This window comes from Dicentrarchus labrax, unplaced genomic scaffold (assembly GCF_905237075.1).
Source record: "Dicentrarchus labrax unplaced genomic scaffold, dlabrax2021, whole genome shotgun sequence".
In the NCBI taxonomy this organism is placed as follows: domain Eukaryota; kingdom Metazoa; phylum Chordata; class Actinopteri; family Moronidae; genus Dicentrarchus; species Dicentrarchus labrax.
In genome coordinates this window covers 9675657-9697539 of record NW_026136709.1, presented here as the reverse complement: position 1 = coordinate 9697539, position 21883 = coordinate 9675657, and the positions used below count along the sequence as shown (strand labels likewise).

The following is a 21883-nucleotide window of genomic DNA, read 5'->3' as shown; positions in this document are numbered from 1 at the left end:
GAACACAATGTGCAGTCTAACACAGTTGTCTCTGGCTTTCTGAGATGTAGTCATCTGATGTAAAAACCATTCTTAATTCCAACCTCTACCAGCCCATTCAAATTTTTTTATTTTTTTATTTTTTTTTGTAGGAGGCGCTAATCCCAATTAATACATATTTAAGATTTGAACAGATAACAAAGAGTGATCACTACTACTTTCCCACCTCACCATCTGTAATAAATTTTTCCTAAATTTCATTAAAGCAGCTGATGCAAGACTGCATAATAAAAGCCTGCACAGAAAGCTATAGTGCAACAAGTGTCAGATGCCTGCAACCATCAATTTGTAGCAGAAAAAATATTTAGACACAGATGGTAATAGAATAATTGCTACAGATGAGAAGTGCAAAATCCTCCTGAGGTGCTTTTGGAGGAGAACCCTAGGGAGGCCAACTGTATGGGGCAGACTGCCAACCTTCTTCCCAGGGATGGTGACCTGCAGAGGGGAAGGGGAGCAATAAGACTTGGCTTTCAAAGGCAGGTTAGTGGGAGGGATTCAGGGTGCACAGACGACCCACGCCTACATTAGATTAATGCCAAAAGCACACACATATATGAAAACAAGCACAAAAGTTGCAGCATTTGAGCACACATACACACATTTAGTGCACAACCATCTTCAAAACACACAAACTATAGAAAATCAGAAGTATCATGAAAAGCACATTAAGCTGTATATACCCGAGCAACCAACACACATGGGATAGAGATTTTCACTTTTATTCTCATTCTGCACATAGCATACAAACAAAAAAATAATCTGCCTCTCTTCCTCTTTCACCCAAATACACACACAGAAAGTTTCAATCTGGTTATCAGCCTTGGTCTCTTGGCTACAGGGCTTGTGGGATAGCCCTGCTTCTTGGCAGTCATTTCTAACGCAAGCTGGAAAAACAGGCTTCGGGTTTGTGTGTGTATGTGTGCATCTGTGCTTCTGACTCATACTGCATGTGAGTGTGTGTTTTTATATGACTGTGAGTGTATTTTTGTGAGTGTGCTTGCATCTCAGGCATGTGCATTTTATATGGGCTTTTGTTTGTGTGATAACCTGTGTCTGCATGCTTCCATATGCATACACATTTACTTATTTGTACACACTGTGGGAGGCAAAATTGATCTATAAATAGATGGAAACAATGAATGTGACACATAAGAAAATTATGTCAATTAGAGAATAAGAAAAGAAAGATCCAACCCCAAGTTGAAATGCATGGTTTCTAAAAAATGAATCGACCCCCACGGACTTTTTGTACATGCAACAAAAGGATTTCAAAATGCTCTTATGCAGGACTTTTTTCTGCTGTTGCTTAATTTTTAATCAAAGAGAAAAGGACATTTTAGATTTATATGTTAATCTATAAATAACAGAATGGCAGAATCTAAATTTTAAAAGTGTGCAATTCTTTTATTTTATTGGGGCTAACCTGCCTTAGGGGCAAAAAATTCTAAAACATTTAATATTATGTCACTCTGACACTTTTTTATTCTGGTTCTGTCTTTCAATATAGTAACTTTTATGTATATTTGAGAGGGTGCATCGTATATCAAAATACTATAGAAAAGCATGGTTTACTTTGTGTCATCACACCATGATAACACATATCCGTTTACATCTCACTTACACATTCTCCTAAGAACCCCCACGTGCACTTGTAACTGCTGCTTTTACTGCCTCCTGTCTGGGCTTTTAGGTCACTTCTTACCTTTAATTACCTCCATCTGTCCATCCCTGCCTCTCTCCATCCATCGATTCATTCTTCTTATTTTACCTTTGGGGTCAAACAAAGCATGAAAGACCAGAATATTTGTTGTGTCTCTTTTCTGTGGATGACTAATAAAATGATTCTGTCACTTTAAGAGTTTTGAAGGCGCTCTGGTGTTGAGCTGTATGTCTTAAGTCTTTTTGAAGCAGAAAGGGGTCTGTATTTAGTCTTACCTCTGTGTTTTACACTGGCAGAATGAAGATAGTGTTAGGTAAGATGTTGATCACAAAAGTCATTTCAAAATTGAACAAATGAACAATATACATCAGGTTCATAGCATAGAAGCCAGGCCTGTGACATATTTATGGGCATCATTGGCATAAATAATATGGTTAAAGTAGCGAAAGAATGCTATGAACTGTGGGACTTGAAGACAGGAGTTATCATCACAGGCCTGGGCAGGCTAACAGTTTGAGGATCCTGATTCAGATTCTTGGTAGAAAGCAAGTTTGACACTTCATGTATAGTTGCTGTATCTGTTGTGTATATCTCACCAAAATATTTATTGTTGCTTCCCCTATCACTGCTGTTTACTCACTCTGCCTCTCTCTCTCTCTCTCTCTCTCTCTCTCTCTCCTACGTCATGTCTCGTCTCTCTCTCATAATCCTCGCTGTCATCAACAGATTCCGATTTAAGCTTCCATTTCATCCTAGAGGCCACTGAAGATGAAACGTAGCTGCTAGTTTTGCTCATAAATGTCTCACTAAGTGCTGATGTGCCAGAAGCCCTCCTTCACTGGTTGACTGCTGCCTTAGCAGCCTTCTTTGCAATACCAACACACACACACCCTCCCTCCCATTCTTACTAGCACATTTGCACACATAACTTGTACCCCCTTAATCCTAAAAAAGCAGATGGGTTGCATTCATATTTGATTTATCTAGAGATAATATCATTGGTATGCATGATGTTGAAGGGAGGGGGTGGTAGGGAAAGGCAGAGATGTTGAGGTAACCTTCCTGCCAGCCAGTCAGCCAGTGAACCAGCCAGCCAGAGAGCTAACATTGCTGAAAGGCACAGAGAGGAGACTTACTAATCCCCACCTGCTTGTCAGGAGATCTACAGGTACCTGCTAAGGCAGCCAGCTACTGGAAGAAATCTTGGAACTGAGTCAATGTGCTGTGTGTGTGTTTGTGTATGTTTGCATTTGCATGAACAAGCTAGTGAGTAAAAATGAAACAATGATGTGTTTGTGTTTATGTATGTGTTAGAAAATGGAAAAAATAAGGGTACAAGTGTGTCGGTGAGGGTATATGTGAGATGGTGGAAATAAAAACCACAAGGAAAATGCTACCTGAGCATCAGTCAGCAATGATGATTATTATGAATATAAAATGACAGATAGAAAGATAGTGTCGTTAAACAGAAACACAAAAATGGCCACACAAAAAATGGCATCACTTCCTTTTCCTGTTACTAACACCCTGAACACAGAACTAAACCATTTCCATGACTGAGCGATTTTCCTTGAAGACTATGAGATGCAGTTGCAAGGGATGAAAAAAGCGGGCATTCAGTTCCCCTGCAGTCTGCTTTCACTTGCTATGATCAAATCAGTTCTAGCTGAACAATAAAATTAAAAGGAACTGAAAAAAAACATGTCAACTAATTTCTTTAAATAAATTTTGGTCAATAATTGTGAATGGTTAGTGGTGGCCTAAAGGTAAGAGAAGGGAGCTTGTGACAGGTTACAAAGTTGTTGGTTCCCGGAGCCAGCAGGATAACTCTGGGTGGGGAAAGTGAAGAAGCAGCACTTGCCCCTGTGGTTGTACTGGACAGCTTCCAGGTATGAATGTGTAACAGTGCGAATGTGATCAGGGCGTTCCTGCAAAACGGAGCCTTCCTCTGTGTGAACTTTTCCTGAATAAATAAAAGGTAAAAAAAAATAAAAAATAATGTTTGTCTCTGAATTTTGAGGTATGTTTTTGCCACATAAAGGAACAAAATGGCATGTCGCTCCAGCTGTACCTTATTAGGTACTAATGCTGTACCCTTCCAATGGGTACATTTTTGTACCAGGACATAAAGGTACATTTGTGCTTGTACCCTGTTAGGGTACAGCTGGAGCGACAAAGCATTTGTACCGTTTTAGGTCCATTCCTCTACCTTGATTTCTGCTTCGTTGAAAAATCCACCCGACAGGCCGGGAGTCTTTGTGAAATTCTTAACTAAATTCATCTCCACTGTCCAAAAGCATTCAATTACTATTTTGGAGTCAAATATGGTTGCAAAATTATAGCGAACAGCTCTATACCGCTGCCCTCCTCCCCTTTAATAAACCAGGTTAGTCTGAAAATCTCCTTGACTCAAGTTGTTTAATGACCATAGCTAATGTCGCGGTGCTCTGCCCTCTCTTTGTCGTGTCTGTGTAGCCAGCCTAATCGCTGCTGACAGTCAGCTTTGCTCTTTTATTAGCTCTGCGTCGCTTGCAATCAGTGACAGTGAAGTCAGGCAGCAGGAAGGGCTTGTGTGAACTCAACACCCACTTGGACCCAACATTTAGACACACACGCACACACACACACACACACACACACACACACACACATACACACACTCACATGAATGTGTGTGCATTTTCACAAACAAACTTGCACTGCTCTTATGCCAAATCAACAAGCACACACCCTCTCACATGTACACACCCAAATGTATATGCATACATTTTCCCATAACTTCACAAATGCAACACAGGCATGCGTTGACAAATTTCGCCACACACACACACACACACACACACACACACACACACACAGATTTGCAAAATAATGAAACAGCTTCGACTAGGCAGCCACTGGCCTCACTGTATGTGGGTCAGGCCCATGCAAAGCTGTATTGATTTTTTGGCTGTGTGTCTGACTACGTGCCGCCATGTTAAAAAGGCTGACTGCTAATACAAGAGCTAGCAAGCACAACTAAAGACACGCACATCGTCATTCACAGACGAGAGGTTCCACAGCTTGCTAGCCTCTTCTTGTCAGTTCCCCACGAATTGGCAGACAATGGACTTGTTTGATAAAGAGGAGGTCTGACATTCGAACGTGCAATTTGTGAGCGACTGGGCGGGAGAGAGGGATGGGGGTGGGAAGGGAGGGTCAGGAATTCGCTTCACTCTCTTTAAAGAATGTAGCGTCACCCATATGTCCGTCTGCCCTGGTGCATACTCGATGGAGTGGAAGGGCAGGGATGGGAGAGTGCTCTCTCCCTTTTTCTTTCTCTCTCTATTTCCAGTCTATTTTGCAGGGCTGACGAGCCTTTCTGCTCACTCCGGTGCAGAGCAAAAGCTTAATGCTGTTTTGTCTATTGCATTAAACCATGCAGTGGCCATTTAGGACACTATGTAGGCCACAGCAGAGAGAGAGATGGCTTTAAAACCTGTGCCATCCATAGTTGAGGTCAGAGTAGTGCATAGCTGAGAGCTCAGAGAAATATTTTAAAAGCTGAAATGTCACTCATACTGAATAGCCAGCACCCATCCCTCTTTCCAGTAAACGTGCTGCCCTCTCCATTTAAGTGCTTTTGAATGAGCCCTTATTAATCCCCTTAACTGCCGGTTTGCACCTCATATTTACCACAGCTGACCTTTTGACCCTAGCCACTGGCTAACATCTAATGTTGGAAATTGGCTAATTTGTGAAATGGCAGAATTTGGGGGTAAAGACCACTTAGAGCTAATGGCTGGCTCATCTGAATATAAGCGCCATGCTTAGGGGAGGGCAAGCACAGGGCAGCAGTGCTACCAGTGTTGGTGAGGTGTATATGCGAGAATTGCCCATCTCAAAGAAGCCAGAGATTTCTCTCCCTAACATCAATCTGAATAGCTAAGACTTTCACAGCCTCCATTATCTTGCCATTCGTTATCCTTGTATGCTGTAGGCTTTTTCTCAATTACAGCCATTTATGGTTTCTGGAGTAATTACATCAAACTCGAGTCAGTTACCTGTAAGGTGTGTTCTACTGTAAATTAATTTGGAAGTTTCTGTCTTACTTCCTTTTCATTTGGTAGTAATGGGCTCTACTTGTTCTTATGCAAGACAACCAGAGGGCTGAATGAATTCTGAAGCAGGAAACTGACCTCATGAGAGAGAGAGACAGAATTTCAAGAGTTCAGAGCAATTTCCATTAAAGCCGGGAGACAGAACATGATATGTGACAAACCATGCCAGGCAAAGCATATTGCAGAAAAGCTCACTAACAGATTACAGATTATTGTCTCTGTGTCATGTACACCATAATTCAACACATCATTAACATAATTTTATTGTACTGTTGGATATTTTATTTTCTAGATTTACTTCTGGTTCATTAGATTGCATCCAGTGAATCTGTAAGAATGAATTAGGTGGGAGAAGGGCGCCAGTTGTTCTTTTTTTATGTAATAAAAAAAACAAATTCTGCATCCTACAATTTCAAGCATTTAGAGACATGTAAGGAGTACATGTAACCTGTGCCCATGTTTTTGACTTGACTTAACTTTTTAATTTGTCCGGCAACTTTATGTTGTCCTGCCCATTGTTCCAAAATAATTATAACTAAATAGTTAAAACTCTTTTTATATTGTTGCAGCACAATTTCTATGAAATTACACAAGAAAAGTGCATAATTCCAGCAATACCTGAGAAAACTAATTTATTCCTACCTTCTACCTTTTCTACTCACTGTAATTTGAGTATTGAATGTTGCGCTATCTCTGTTACCTTCAGCATATTTAGCCAGCCCTTCATTTGCACTCGTCTTTAAGGCTAACAGCTTATTCAGCCTGTTTATGGATGGCCCCTCAGAGCTAAATTAATAGAAGAGGCTTTGGGGACCAGAGAGGAAAGTCATAAGCAAGACTGTAATGCTCATTTGCAACGTAGAGGCTAATTACCAATTTGCCACTCTCCAATCTTGTTTCATAATACGTTCACGGCTCAACTTCTTTTGTGTTTTGGTGCCTGCGAGCGATGTATGACTTTTATACAACAGAGGATGCTTTGCTACTGTCTTCTTTATAACTTCATGTGCTGGAGATATTGAGCTCTTAGACTTGCCCCACACAGGCCCACATCTAACACTCGCTCATGTGAGAATGGTGCTGTGATTGCCTTCAGCTCTGACTGCATTCTCTTTGGCTGCAATCTTTGTCTCGCGGAGAAAGAGAGAGAGATAGAGATGACAAAAAACATCGAAGGGAAAGTGCTCAATTGAACATCAGTCAATACCCTAAGTTACACTACAATGATAAAGCTGCAAAAGGTGCACCATGCTCTCCATTTTAAGTGGGTTTATTGAGATTTGGAAAAGGCAGATGATGTGAACTTAATATATAAAAGCAGAATGATAGACTTTAAAACCTCAACCATAGCGTGCAGTATACATAAGAAAAGTGTGAAAATGTTACTATTTCAGGTAATCAGGGCTCATTAATTACAAAACAATTGTTCTTGTCTATGTTTTCTGGAATCATAAGTACTAACTAAGTTCAATTGACAAAGCAGTTATATAACCTGCCTTTAAAATGCTCCTCTTGTTGAGTGTTTTCTGTCAGAAATGACAGAATCTGATGCAACATGCAGGATTCACCCTATATCAACAAAGACATTGTTTAGAGGGCAATTTAATGTACAACCCAACCAACCATATTATGTCAGTCCCTAACACAAAAGGGAGCCTGATCTCTGAGGGACGAAATGAAATGTCGACTAAAATGCGAGCAATTAAAGAATTAGGAAGCTTGATCTACACTGACATCATGCATCAACTGCATTAACATTGACTTCTGCCTTTTATGTACTTTTCATCTCTGGTTAAACAACTTCCACACAGTAAATGTTAATGCTGTTCATCTCACAGCAAACAGAGCGTACACCAACAAAGTCTGTGGATTAACTGGATTTAAGAACCGCATTCTTAAAAATCCCACAAGCATGAGTTTTGTGTATGAATCTTCAAAAGTTGTGCTAAAAGGGCAAAGAACAAAAAGGGCACAAAATAAATACTACACAATCATATTGTTGAACATAGTCTATATCCCAGAAGGATTTACTTACTACTTAGTATTCTTGTGTTGTGTACTTTCACTCTCAGTCAATGACAACGCATGATCGCTCTCTTTTTTTCCCTGAAGTGAACGAAAGAGTTAAGAGTGTAAATAAAGTTGGTCTAATGGTGACCTTCCCTACTAAAACACATTTTATTTCCTGAACTTTTAAAATCCCAGGGTAGAGAACACTTCACAGGTATGAGCCTTGCTGTTGTGTGATTGTTTTGTCTAAAACAAGAAGGGATACAAACAGGAAAATATGGGGACAAAAAGTTCATATTTTCACTAGAATTACTATATTGTTATTAACCAAATGTACTGCAGCAGGTTACAAAGCAGGCAAATTTAGCATAGCAGTCCTTCATCCCGGTACAGGGCATCTTGAACCACATTTACATCAATCTTTTATCAGATTTCAGTTTAGTATGTAACCTACATTACAGTCACTAGTTTGATCTCATTGAACCTTGGTGAGTAAAGTCTTTTGTTTCCACTGTTTCACTAACTAGCTAATGCTAAAGGCAATATTTTTTTTTTGCCTACAGCTCGTGTTTTTCACGCTTTTAAGACTACAAAAAGTTACAATACACCTGTTGTTTCAGGTGTTGTAATTTAGGCACCAGTCTCTTCGAGGACAACAATTACAACAATTACAGAATTTGTAGGAATTAGCATCGGGACAAACCTACCATGGTACAGACAGTAGCTGCTACTGTTCTCACTGATGCATACAGTGGTGGTTGTAGCTCTGCTGACATAAATGTTTATTTGAAAATGAAATAAAAGGATTACATGAATGTAATCTGTGAAATATAGCCTTGATTACGCAGTGGGTTAAAGAAGGAGGCAAACAGTGAGAAGTACAGTGTTACCTCAGTTAACATCTACATCTAAATGTGTCCTTGCTTTGCCTGTGTGTTAATATGTCAGTGCACACACAGTAGTAAACTTAGTGTTGAATCATTAACTGTAGGAAATAGATCATTAAAAGTTCAAAAGAGATCTAGGTTAAACTCACAGAGTGAACATTATACCCTTTAAAAACTTAAAAGGCAGGAGGCAGAGGACACACAGTCTATGAATAGTCCAATGAGCTTGCTACTGCCCTAAGGGTCAACGTTGCGTGTCCATTGAAGACAAGCTGAGTGGAGTTGGTCATTGACGGCATTTACATTTCAAACATTCTCCTAGATATTTAGACAGATGTGTGGGTTAGCTAGTGACCTGGGAGTTCAGGATTGATCTAATTTCAGGCAATCAGCTGCTGTTACAGCAGGAGTCCAACCTGGACAAACTGTTTCCTGGTATGTTACTTCAATCAGACCTGCTTATGAATCATCAGTAAATGAGAATTTTTGAGCCGTAAACAAGCTTATAAAGCTTCTCTATATGTTTATCATTTTTGAGAGTAAGCACAGTTTCCTTGAAGGAGTTTCTCCATTGTTCTACATGAGCTGAAACTAAATCATTGTTCACAAATCCACAGTAGAATATAGTAGTTACCGCTCACACCGATGATGCACACCTGCTGCAATGAATAACAGTTTTTACCGGAAAGTGAAAAAAAAAAAAAACTTGTTCTTAGTAGCTGCTCCTCAATAAATGACATAAATAAATGTCAAGGCATATTTTTTGCCTTTGGCAGTCTGAAATGTTTTGCAGTCAGAAAATGAGAGTGGAGAGTGACAGGAAATGTGAGGGCAAGATGTATTGACACGTATCAAAAGCTAGATTGTAACGGATAACATTACAGCATTAGCAAGTTAGTGTAATTTGACAGGTTGGACTGTGACACCCACGCTACACCTGCCTTGTTCTGGAAGTAAAAGTCTCCCATTTGTTTTTCCAATAGACGACATTATGTGACTAACAGTTGGAACACTTTTACAGCTGTTGGATTAAACTCTTCCGGTTAAACAAAATCGAATTGCGTTAGACATCATTTGGAGAAAGTACAAACCTGGGTATAGAGAAACGTAAAATGCATTTTGGTAAGAAACTTCCAATCACAGAGCTTCAAACTGTTTAGTAACTTTGGCACCCTTTTTAGTTCTGAAGAGCAAATGACGAAAGTTTTGAATTTGCTAAAATAATTCAAACTGATGGCCATATCTGAAAGACAATTTTAATGTTAATAACATAAAGGATATCATTGAAGGAAACATCTGAAATGGGGAAAACACTTTTTCTTACTTCACAACTCTGTGGTGATGAATGGCAAAGTTTACTTGGCAGATCAAGTTATTGACCATCCATCATCAAATATATCTGCTCACTGGTCACAAAAACAGATTGAATTTACAGAACTCTGACCTGCAAGAATGCACAAGCCTCTCCAAAGACTGTCAGGTTTCAGAAATTACTACTGCCACTAATACGGAAACAATCTTATAGTGTCATTACACCACCTCTTGGGAATTCAAACTGTTAAGTAGTTAGGGGCGCCTATAATCACCATGCTTTTCAGCAAATGACAGGCATGAATCATAGGGTTCATTGTCAAGTCAAAGAAGATGAACAGAGCAGCAAACTAATTCAATTAAGTTGGCTGGCAAAACACTTTCAGTTGTAAACTTCTTTGTTTAAAGTAGAGAAACAGCAGGTGCAGATTTGAAAGCATATAAACCCTTAATCTTCACAAAAGAATGTAAAGATTTCCCAATTCAAGTAGTATGTAATTACTGGTCTTTATATATTAAATCCAAGTTTGAGAAATTTCTCTTACCCTGGACAAGCATGTTTGAAGCTTAGTGGTTCACATTTGTCATGTTTAACAGTTCCAGATATAACTGGGGCTGCAGTTATAATAGTTTAGTAATGGAGTATTCAACCCATTATTCCATTGATTAATCGAGTAATCGATTACATATACTTTTGCTTTATTAAAGAGCTAGAGTTAATATACAAATGCTTTATTAAAGAGCTAGAGTTAATATACAAATAGAAAATAAAAAATATTGTTTTTTCAATTTTTTTTCTACAGGGGGGGAAAGACTTTTGTTGTACCTCCACTGTACTTGAATTTTCAGAGTGGGATATTAGTATTTTTGTTTAAGTAAAGGATCTGATACTTCCACCACCTCCGGTTAGCACACCCACAGCCTGACTGAGCCTTCCCCTTAAAGGAGTGAGGGGTAGCTGTGGTACTTTAGTCAACCATAAAGTGTACATAAACTCAAGTTAAAGATAAGTAAAATAATCCAGAAGTCTCCCAAATATGTTTCAGAGCTGCGGAGCTGGAAGCCGCATGTAATGATTGATTGTGTTTTCTTGTGGCTTTGTTTCTCATGGATAAAAAAATGCAGCCAAATAGCTATTTCACAGATGTCATGCTATTGTTGAAGGCTAGTACAGTTTTACAATAGACTAATAATCATTAATCAGCACAGTGCACTATATGGTGGTATACACTGTAGAAATATGTATTAAACAAAGCTTTGATTCAATGATTTTTAGAAGTCCCTAATAGCTATTTATGAATTTAAGAATTACATGAATAAAAATCAATTGATGAGATCAACAAAGCATCAGTCTCACGCAGTTGAAAATGTTTCTTTCATGTATAATATGAGTCATCAAAATGTGGTTCCTGCAATAGATAAACTCAAAGTCATCTGTCCATTCTTGTATCTTAGCATCTCTGTATTGCATAGAATATCCTATACATACCAACCCTTTGAGCCACTGATACACCACTGCCTGTGGCGTCTTGATCTTTAAAAGGGATCACAAGACCTTCACTGTGCAATGACATCACTTCATCTCAGAGTGAATGACAAAGAAAGAAAGAAAGAAAATGTATTTATAGCAAGTTTCATTCTGACAATTGTCTGATTTCCTCAAGCGTTTTATGCATTAACTCGCAGTCAGCGTGCTCATCAAAGGGGGAGATTCACATGGCGCATAATAAATCTTTGTCATAGAGGAGTCAGTAGTATGCAAGATGCCCCTTGTTGGTCAGCAAGATGTTTCTCAAACACTCCCATCTTGCTCTCAATTTCTCTGAGATCATGCCCTAATGAGGACCCTAGGCCCACTTTTAATCACTATTTGCATTGCCCTTTTAACAATGATTCCACTCCTCTGCACAATTTTAACTCTGCAAGCATGAGATGGATTCCTGTGATTTGTAACTGCCTTATAGACACAATCTTTTGGGGCCACGTCAGTTTTTTTTTTCCTTACAAGATATGATGCATTCAAAGGAAATGATGGAAAATTTGACTTCTCCCCTGCATTTTACTTGCTGTATCATTCCACAGCAAGTTTGACTGAAGCAAAGATGAGGCTTCACATGCAAGCCTTTTTTTTTCAAAATGTCACTCACTCCCACTCTTACGAAGCTGCATGAACTCTGTGGTCAAAGAGGAAGCAGAGCAAGTATAGAAATAACTTTAGAAATTGGGAACCATAAAGTCTAACTTAATGACACACTGACTCCAGATTTGAAACCAGAATGTAGAAACAACAATGCTTGACAAGTAGATGCAGTTGTTTTCTGACAGAACCACACTAATGTTTCAGTGTACCATATTAAAATCAAGGGTGCTCTGCCGATCACTGATCACTGGCCAATCAGGCTCATAAATGACGTTGCACATCCACCAGATAACTACTCGCTCTCTCTGAAAAAAAAAGGAGTCTGTTAACATACCAGGTGACCTGCCAAAGTGAATCTATATGTGTAAAAGACTAAATAACCTTACAGTGGAATAAAAATCATAAGAGCTGATCGGCTCTTTTGATTGGCATTCATAGAGATCGACGATCAAACTAATTAGAGCGAATATCGGCCGATTACAGTCGGTGACCGATCAATCGAAGCACCCTTAACTGACATACATACATACACGGTGTATCCCTTTGTTGCATGTGTGAACAGAATTTTTTATTGATGTATAAATAGCAAAACACTATGTTGTCTTGAAAAGTATGTTACGCAGGTGTTCTGACAGAGAATATATATGAAATTGATGATTTTTAACTGTAAAAACTATTTGAACTTTGCCCTTCTGGAATTGAATTTTAAAATTTAAAATATACTCACAGTATGAAGTCTGAGATTTCTATGCTCAGGTCCAAGAAATAGGTTTCTAGTGCTGCAGCGCCACATTAATGTTTGAGTAATCTACATGTGAATAATAAAGTAGCCTTCAAGGTTTATGTATTTTCCCCTTCACAGGCGGTGTTATTAATAGCCTCATCTTTCTTGCTGCCTTAAATACAGGATGAAATATTTTGACATGTTCATAGCAGAGGGAGGGAGGTCCAGGCCAAATAAACATTTGTTTTAATTAATCATTTGATTGTAAATTAAAGGTAGCTTTACAGCACACTGGTCTTTCTCTTCAGCTCTGACATCACCTTGAGTCAAAAAGTCTGCTATTGCCTCGGTAAGTCACATGTGTATCTATTTAGGGAAAATCTTTACAGAGATAAATTATTTTCGAGCAATGAAGGATGAATCTCCTGTGTTTTCTTTGACCTTGTGAGCAAACTACAAAAAGTGGAGCAATCGATCGCTACCCTCTGAAGATACTGCAATATTGTATTTTGGAATGAACAGTGAAAAAAAAAAGAAAAAATAAATCAAGCCAGATGAACAGCTGTATTGAGATAAACCGTCACCCCATATGCTGAGGGAAAACAATCTCTGCACATTATGGGGAGTGAAGATGAAAAAAATACACTTAATCAACTAACATTGATATTACTTCTGGCAATTAGGAGCATGCTGGTAATGATATGAGTTTTCAGCTGTAAATAATTATGCTGCCTGCGGGCCATACTTTAATTCTCGGCTGTATCTATAAACAATAATCAAACCAACAGCAGCAGGCTAAAAGTTGGAGATTTGTGGTTTGCAGAGCAGCAGTTGAGTAGCAGCTTATTGGAGCCCTGTGGTGATGCCAGTAGTCAGGGTCACCTTCAGGTGCTCTCTCATCTGTACACCAGCACGCTAATGCGCAGCTCTATTGATCAGCCTGTATGCGTCAACACACACACACGAAGCTCCACAAAGCACATAGATATGAGCTCACATCCAACAGCATATGCATGGACACAAGGTTACATACATACCTACACATACTGTATATATACATATACACTTTACAGCAAAAGTGGGTGGCAGGAAAGATAGATAGAGACTTTTTGGCCAAACATGGACATTAGAGTTTCTACTTACATGTAAACATTCACATCTATAATAAGACTAAAAATAATACTACTAATAGTATAATAAATAATAATAAAAACAACAATGGAACAATAAATTACATGTACACATGTATTTATTTGAAATGTTTATTTGTCTGTATCGGTGCCGGTGTGCAGAATCTTCTAATTACACCATATGCACCCGTTATCTGCCAAAATATCACTGAATGAAAATGTTTTTAAAAATAATATTTGTTGTAACTGTAAAGCCAAAAGTGCATGTGCCAAAGTTAAAACTTAACATGCTTAATGTGCATGTTTGCAGCAGTATGTAACAGTTTAAAAAAAAAAGCAAAGCAAGAGAAAAAAAGGAAAAAAACTTATAATACAAGAGTGAGACTTGACAGCTAACTTTTACTCACTGTCAAACAGGAAGCAGCAGCCTGCTGATTGTATAAGGACTAAGATTAAGTGCATAATTAAGGAAACATATGAAAGCCGGCACTGGGCCTGAGATTAATTAGGTGCGTGTCAATACCCTCATCAATATCCGATTAACTAATGACACATGGCCCAATGAGGGCTATTGATCTGCACCAAGTCTGCAGTGTTAATAGGTTGAAGCCGACATTCAATGGGAAAGCTGACAGAAAACTATGAGGAAAGTTTCACAGCGTCCAGGACCATAAACACAGCAAAATCAGAAATGTCCCTTCAGTCATAAGTAGTCAAATCACATTCATGTAATGTGGTCTTATGGGATTCCAGTGATTGCTGTGACCACAACTGAACTTATTCGGCTTTGCAACAATTCCCATCCTTTTAGTGATAATTAAAAATGACCCCAAAGGATCCCCCCCCCCAAAAAAAGAGGACTCAATCTAGATTAATGGTGATGGAATGGCCAACATCATAAGTTAGCCCCTTTATGATAATGATTGTAATGATAATAATGAACACTTGGATGAAGGATGAACAATCCCCTGTCCTGGAGTTGAATCCCTATACAGGTTAATTAGGAAAGATAACATCATTAGCCACTCTCATGCCTGCACAGAGAATTAATTGGATAAGATGGAGATTTAGGTCTATATTTAATCGCAAAAACGATCAACGACAGCTTAGCCAGGTAATGGGAGGTCCAAATCGGTGGGCATCTTATTTAGATCACATTTAACCAGCTTAATGAGCAAAAAAGATCCTAGTGGTTTGTAATATGGGTGCTGTAAAGATCCTCTATGCATGCACTCTATTGATTAAAATGTGCATTAATGATGTATTATTGTGCCTTGTTAACTTCTGATTGTTTTCATCATTATGGGATAAGGAGGAAGAGAGCAAGGCGGGGTTGTAATATGGGTCACTTGAACAAGTGTTCACAGCACCAATCATAAACTTTATATAAAACAAAACACTGACTCCATATTTACAAAACAAATTCAAGACTATTCATTGCTATCACATATGAGCAATCTCTCATCCTCAGTTGAAAAGGCCACCAATGGCCTGATGGCTTTGCAGTCATAAATACAGCACAGTCTGACTGTTTGTTCTAAGGGAAGCATTAGGAGTTCATGATCTATTCTAAGGGGGACATTAGTGTTAATATGCCTTATGCCAAACGTGAACGGGCCAATCCGCCGGGCGTTTTGTACCTATTCTTCACAGCAGCTGTAAAGCTTGCTGGGTTGTCTTTGGCTGAGAAATACGTTTGTCTGCAGCAGTTCCCTCTAAATAATGCATGGGGGAACTTTTGTGTGAATTGTCAAATACATAATGGATGTTTACAAAGCACTGTGAGTACTTTACCTTCAGTTTGGGGGAGTTCATTGTAACCGGCACTAAAAGGTGATAAAGCAGCCTGCGATATCTCTGGTTCTGCTGAAACAATAAGTGAACATCTCTTTGAAGGAGCGCCATGCCACACTCCCCATTAATAATGAAACATCGTTTAAAACACAAACAGTGGTGCCATCTGGTAGATGAGGCTGTTACACAGATGAAACTTTATCTTGGCACAACTCAACGGTTACAGTTTTGGTAATGGCATGCATTAAACTTAGTCATATATCTCTCCTTCCCAGAATTTAAATAACACACAGTTCCTACTTTTATTATACAAGCACTATTTTTCATTTTGCTTCACTCCATTTATACAGTATATCTAACAGACAGTCAAGTAGAAACCTGAGATCAAATTTATTTTATACATTTGGGAGGTGTGTAATTAAATTCACTTTCTCCTGTACTTTTTCTCTCAGTGAGTGAAAGTGAACATGAGGAGGTTACCTGAGACTATGTCTACATGCTTGTGTTGTTGGGGACCACGTCATCATCACCTTGACAACTGAGGTGCAGCTGGGCATGAAGAGGCAGAATTCGGGCCTTGCAAGGTAACATATCTCTTAATCCTAAACAATATAGTTACTAATATAATGTCCTAGTTATTTGCAATAGACTTTGTTTATAATCCAGTAGGATCAAATGACATACTTTGGTGAAACGTGTACTTAGAAAGGCAATACCTGATTGAAACTTTACTGAGGAATAGCACTTTGACTATTCCCAGACTTAAAATACAATAGACTTGCATGAATTCACTTAAATATAGTCCCCTGTTGTGCACTTCACTGCTGATATATGCCTTTGTAAGAGCTCTTTAAAGTGCAAAGAGTGCATTTGGAGTAAATATGCATGCAAAAAGTCTGTATTGCCAAGCTAAGAAGAACAAGTCTGCCCTTTTTTTACCCTTATTGTCAGCTGTGTCGACGCTATGTCTTTAGGGAGACTGGCTCTTGTCAGACACTAAGAAAAGGCCTCTGTCCACAAGCAAATAAAATTTTCTTTGGTGCGTGGTGCCCTGTCCCTCTGTGGCTATTGGATTACATCCCTTATCCATGTTCGTGGTAAGGAAAAAGAATGTCAAGCGAAGATTTCAGGTTGCACTATGCCATAGAAAAGGGGAAGTGCCTTGTCTTTTGCAACACAGACCCCACTGTCATTCTGGATTAAGGGTTGATTGAGCTCAGCTGACTAGATGACAGATTAGATGGTCATTCTCAGGGCAGAAGAGGGATATGGAAAAAAGGATTGCAGGTCAAATATAGCATCATGTCATTCAGGAGAAACAATGTGCCTACTTGTTTTCTGTGTGACTATTGTGCGATTTATTTTTGCATAATTTTGAAAGCCATAAAACACTAGTTTGTGCAGAAACAAAGTCTAGAAAACATCATGGAGAGGTATCTTTAAAAGTTGAGATACAGCAATCAGTTGGCAGCAGTTTTGTCGTACTGCCATGTTGCTGTGATTAAACTAGGAAACAATGCTGTGGTTGTCAAAAACTAAAATATTTGCACAGAAACCCTGTATAGATCATTTTGCTGTATGAGGTGTTGGAAGTGCATATTATCATAAGTGTACTGTTCAGTAAGCGCATGAGATAATTCAACACAGCAGTGAACTCACACATGGATCTCTTTGGTTTGATAGTACAGCATGTGAATTATACTCAATTTTAGGGCTTTGTTGCTCGTACTGTGATATATTCATACGACCTTTGACAGAAAGCCTGAACCTCAAGCAGAAAAGCGAGTCAGTCATTTACGTGGTTAACAATGGTGTTGGCGATGTCATTGGTTAAGAAGCCAGTTTTGGCAGGAGGCGTGCAGTTTTAGCAACTAATGTACTTATTTTTCTCACAGCATCACAGTTTTACAGCCTGTATAAAACATTCACACACGCAGCTCTATTAGTAACACATAGAGACAGTTAGGCAAATTAAAAACAGGAATGTTAGGGTGTCTTTAATTCAATAAAATACACATGTAAAGGAAATGCTGCAAAGCACCTCTTTATCTAAAAGTATTATCCTTCTTTTGTGTAGCTGGTGATAAGCGTCATTCGACACAAATAGACACAGCTGGAAATACAGCTAAAGAGTTTTAGTCTCCACAGTTGTTTACACAATCAAGTTTTTTTGTGGGCTGTGATAAGGTGCATGGATATCCTGTGGTCTTTGCCTAGTTAATGTGTATGGACCGCACACTGGCTCTGCTTTCACTGAGTTATTACGCAGAGTGTAATTTGAAACAATTACAAAAACACTGGCCCACTTGTTACAACACTCATTTTCCCTCACATATACAAACCACAGATTCAATAGCTTTACATGTTTTTCAATCACACCCAGTGGAGCAGTGTTCAGTGTGAAAAAGTATAGCATTTCGTCCTAGCTCGCATGGTATGGGATAATCTTTCACATTTTGCCTGGGGTTTGTTTTGCTATTTCAGCAGAAACTTGTGCAAGCCATGTGAATTACCATAGGAAAAGACGATAAAAATACCAAATGATATTGTATCAGATGTAAATGAATAAACTATTTGAATAATCAGGGCAAATAATTTGTTATCTGTGTTAATATATGGTGTTTATTGTCCTTTATTCTCTGAGATGCATTGCAGGGATAACAGTTTTAAACACACAAGCAGGAGATAGTGTAACCCCTGTATGGAGTGGAGGATTTTGTGCTACACAGTAAGCCATTAAAAAAGCTCTAATAGCAACAGCAAACTTTGAATTATAAGGTAAATTGAAAGTTTTGATTTTAAGTCAATAACAGGTTCCCCTCACTTTTAGCTCAGATTCTTGGGAGCTGTACAACTTTAAATTCATCTTATTTGTCTTGACACATTTCTCACCATATTTTTTACACAATCTGTTTTGCAGGCCTCGCCATAGTGCAGATATCAGGGTCAGCCAGTGAGGATCTTTTGCGGTTTGTGGAGATGGACACCTTTAGCAGCGTGAGTACAGTTTCACTTCTGGCCCTTCATAGCAGCATAGCTGAACACAAGGAGGTCAGGCCTTGTACCTCCATCTCTCTCGCTCTGAAGGTGCTGGTGCAGTCTGACCATTGACATTTAGCATTCCTCTGCACTGCCTCTGGGTTCTCAGTAGGGGATTGAGGGGTCCAGAGGCCAGTGCCTGGTTCTCAAGGGTAAAAACAAAAAGGCTCTTGAAAATCCCAAGGAGTTCCCATGATCCTAGGAAAGACCTTGATCCGACCTGTGTTAGATTTCCATTCCACGGATTAGGGCACACAAGAAGTACATATTTGACTCATATATTTAGTCTTTTGCTCTGGATTTCGGACAATGAATGACAATGTTTCCCAGACTGGCACTGAAATATCTGGCATGGTGATTTGGCAATAATCAGAATATGAAGAAGTTTGGCAGTTTAGTCTGGGAAGATTTATTCTTTAAAATATTAATTCACTATTCATGGTCTTCACTGACATTTCTAAGCCAGTGCAAAAGCTTGTAGTGACATTTTATGGTGGAAAGTTTTCAAAGTCATTTTTCAAGGTTTTTCCAGTAACATACATAATCTGTTAGCATCAAAGGAGCACACATGCATAAATAATTGACTAATTCACTTAAAGGGGGCCAGCGTAGATTAATTAAGCTTGAATACTAATTATGTTTTCTGTCTACACCAACTGACGCGGTTGTTGTTTAATAAGAAACTGTTTGGTGGGTCACAATTACCGTGCACATATAAGGCTGCTCTATAAATTAAGATGGTTTCACATTTTAAGGGTAGAATTGGCTTTGTGTGCCTTTGAAACAAAATGCTAACCTTATCTTTAGTGATTTAAATAAAAATGCTTTGTAGATGTTTTCATTATACTTATGACATTTTATTGATATGGCCATTTGTATTATGTGGATAGATAAAAAGAGACTTTATAAACATGAAAACAAAATAAACTTTAGCAAGGCTTTCAGTCTATCTTTACTATATCTTTTATCATTTTGTTACAACCCATTATGACATATATTCAAACACTAACACACACACACACACACACACACACACACACACACACACACACACACACACACACACACACACACACACACACACACACACACACACACACACACACACACATGCATACATATATATACATATACATATATATATATAAAGACAAGATGATTTTATTCACTTTCACATTCTTTCACATTCAAATTCCTATCATTACCACACTAAGGAGTCAAATATCAGAATAGCCTGAAAGCACAAAACTAATATTATGGATTTTTAAGCACAAATTAAAACTCAAGGAAGAGACAAAACATGTACATGGATCTCTATGTAAAGCTCTTAAAACTCTTGTCATTTCCAGAGACACTCTTGTCGTCCTTGACTCCTATGCCTTAGCGCACAGGGTGCTTGTCTGGAAATGGTAGCTTTAAGTAGCTCTGTGAGGTTTTGCTGTCTATGCTCCCCTGGCAAGCAACGCACACAGGGACAGAGGAAGACAGCTCAAAGCTGGGGCCTTGTTTACAGCTGCGTGGGGAAGAAAACAGGCAGACGTAAATGAGGGTTGACGGTTTCATGAAGCACAATTGGTTGATGGCAGATTCAATGTGACTGGGCTGAACTGGGCGATGATCCGTACAGTATGCAAAATTCACTTTCTAGCTGGTCTGTGCCCACCAGCCCCTAGCAGCAAGCGGTCTTCCCCAAGCCCTTCTAGCTATGCCTTTGAATGCAACAAGAACTGAACAAGGCATTGTTGTGCTCAATTCCTTTTGACAACAATCACATTTAAAGAAAGAAAGAAAGAAAAAAAAGTCATGGATGTTTTTTTGTCACCAGTTCTAAATTATTTTTTTTCTTATACTGACTGCAATGTAAGCAATTTGTGTGCTGCAGAGTGAAATGTGGAAAGTGTGACGGTTAAAGGGGGAATGTACGCCTTCAGATGAACTCAGGGGCTATTGCGTTGTGCTACTGCATATATACTGTATGTTGTGATATACCCAAGCTCTTGTCATGCAATTTTAGTGTAGTGGCATAAATTTAACACATTTATTTGCAATGTGACAAGGCAAATAATAATCAATTTAAGCCTGCACTGGGACAGTTTACGTGGCTGCTGTCACTCTTCTTATGGAAGTAGCATTGCAATTCCTACATCTAAAAATCCCATTTATGTCACAAACCTCTATGATACTTTGTTTTCCTCAGGATTGAATTGTTTATCATTTTAGAAATGCAACATCTGCATGTTCCATCCGGTTATGGCACATTAAACAACAGTCCTTGTATTACAAGGAGCATGCTGTCAATGTCAGTGGGGTCTAGGGAGCGAGATGAGAACCAGGCATTTTTCTTAGCTCTCTAGACAGAAAGGCTCACATGGCGCTGTGTGGATTAGATTTTTAGTGACAATGACCCAAAGCTTTAGGCCTGGGGTGTATGTACTGTACTCCTTCTGTGTACTTTCCCTTGTATGTTTACTGGGTTTTTTTTTCCCCCACTGTAACTGAACTCAAGGCAAGAATACATTTAGAGTAATCAGTTGACTTATTGACATTTGCAGGACATGGAGCTAATTTACTTTGCATAGTGAGAAAAATTAAACCAGAAGCAAACTGTGAGCTAGTACTGAAATTCAAATTACACAAAGAAATTAATAAAGGACTATAAAAAAATAGAAAAATCTCAAGTAATCTTAAATTTTATGACTGGTGATACATTGCAGTATCTATGATGATATTCTAGATTATTCTGTACAGTAATTAGGGTGATAAACAAAATACATTTGTATAGCCTAAGATAAAACTTAATGTGACTTTGATTTTTGCTCATCTCTCCAAAGTGCCTTTAGCCCTTAGGGCAAAAACAATAATTTGCGAAATAAAGAGCGTTATCCTCCTTCATTATTTTAATATGATGATTAATTACTTTAGCAAGAAAATAGTCAAGTCCAAAAATAACTGTATGTTTGAGTAGATGACTGAACAACAATCTCTGATCTTACAGCATCAAGTAAAAACAGAATTTACTGTAGACCCTTTACAGTTATTTTCAATT

The 21883-nt window shown here is 38.6% G+C and overlaps 1 protein-coding gene across 1 annotated transcript in view; it reads left to right on the top strand.

The window, feature by feature from the left end:
• The first annotated feature begins 16305 nt into the window (after positions 1-16305).
• Positions 16306-21883, top strand: part of ofcc1 (orofacial cleft 1 candidate 1) — an 83543-nt gene continuing 77965 nt past the window's right edge. Inside the window, exons 1-2 of the mRNA XM_051410848.1 lie at positions 16306-16382; positions 18719-18795. Of these exons, the coding sequence (XP_051266808.1) occupies positions 18778-18795 (18 nt within the window). The 5' untranslated portion in view covers positions 16306-16382; positions 18719-18777. The remainder of the gene's footprint in view (positions 16383-18718; positions 18796-21883) is intronic.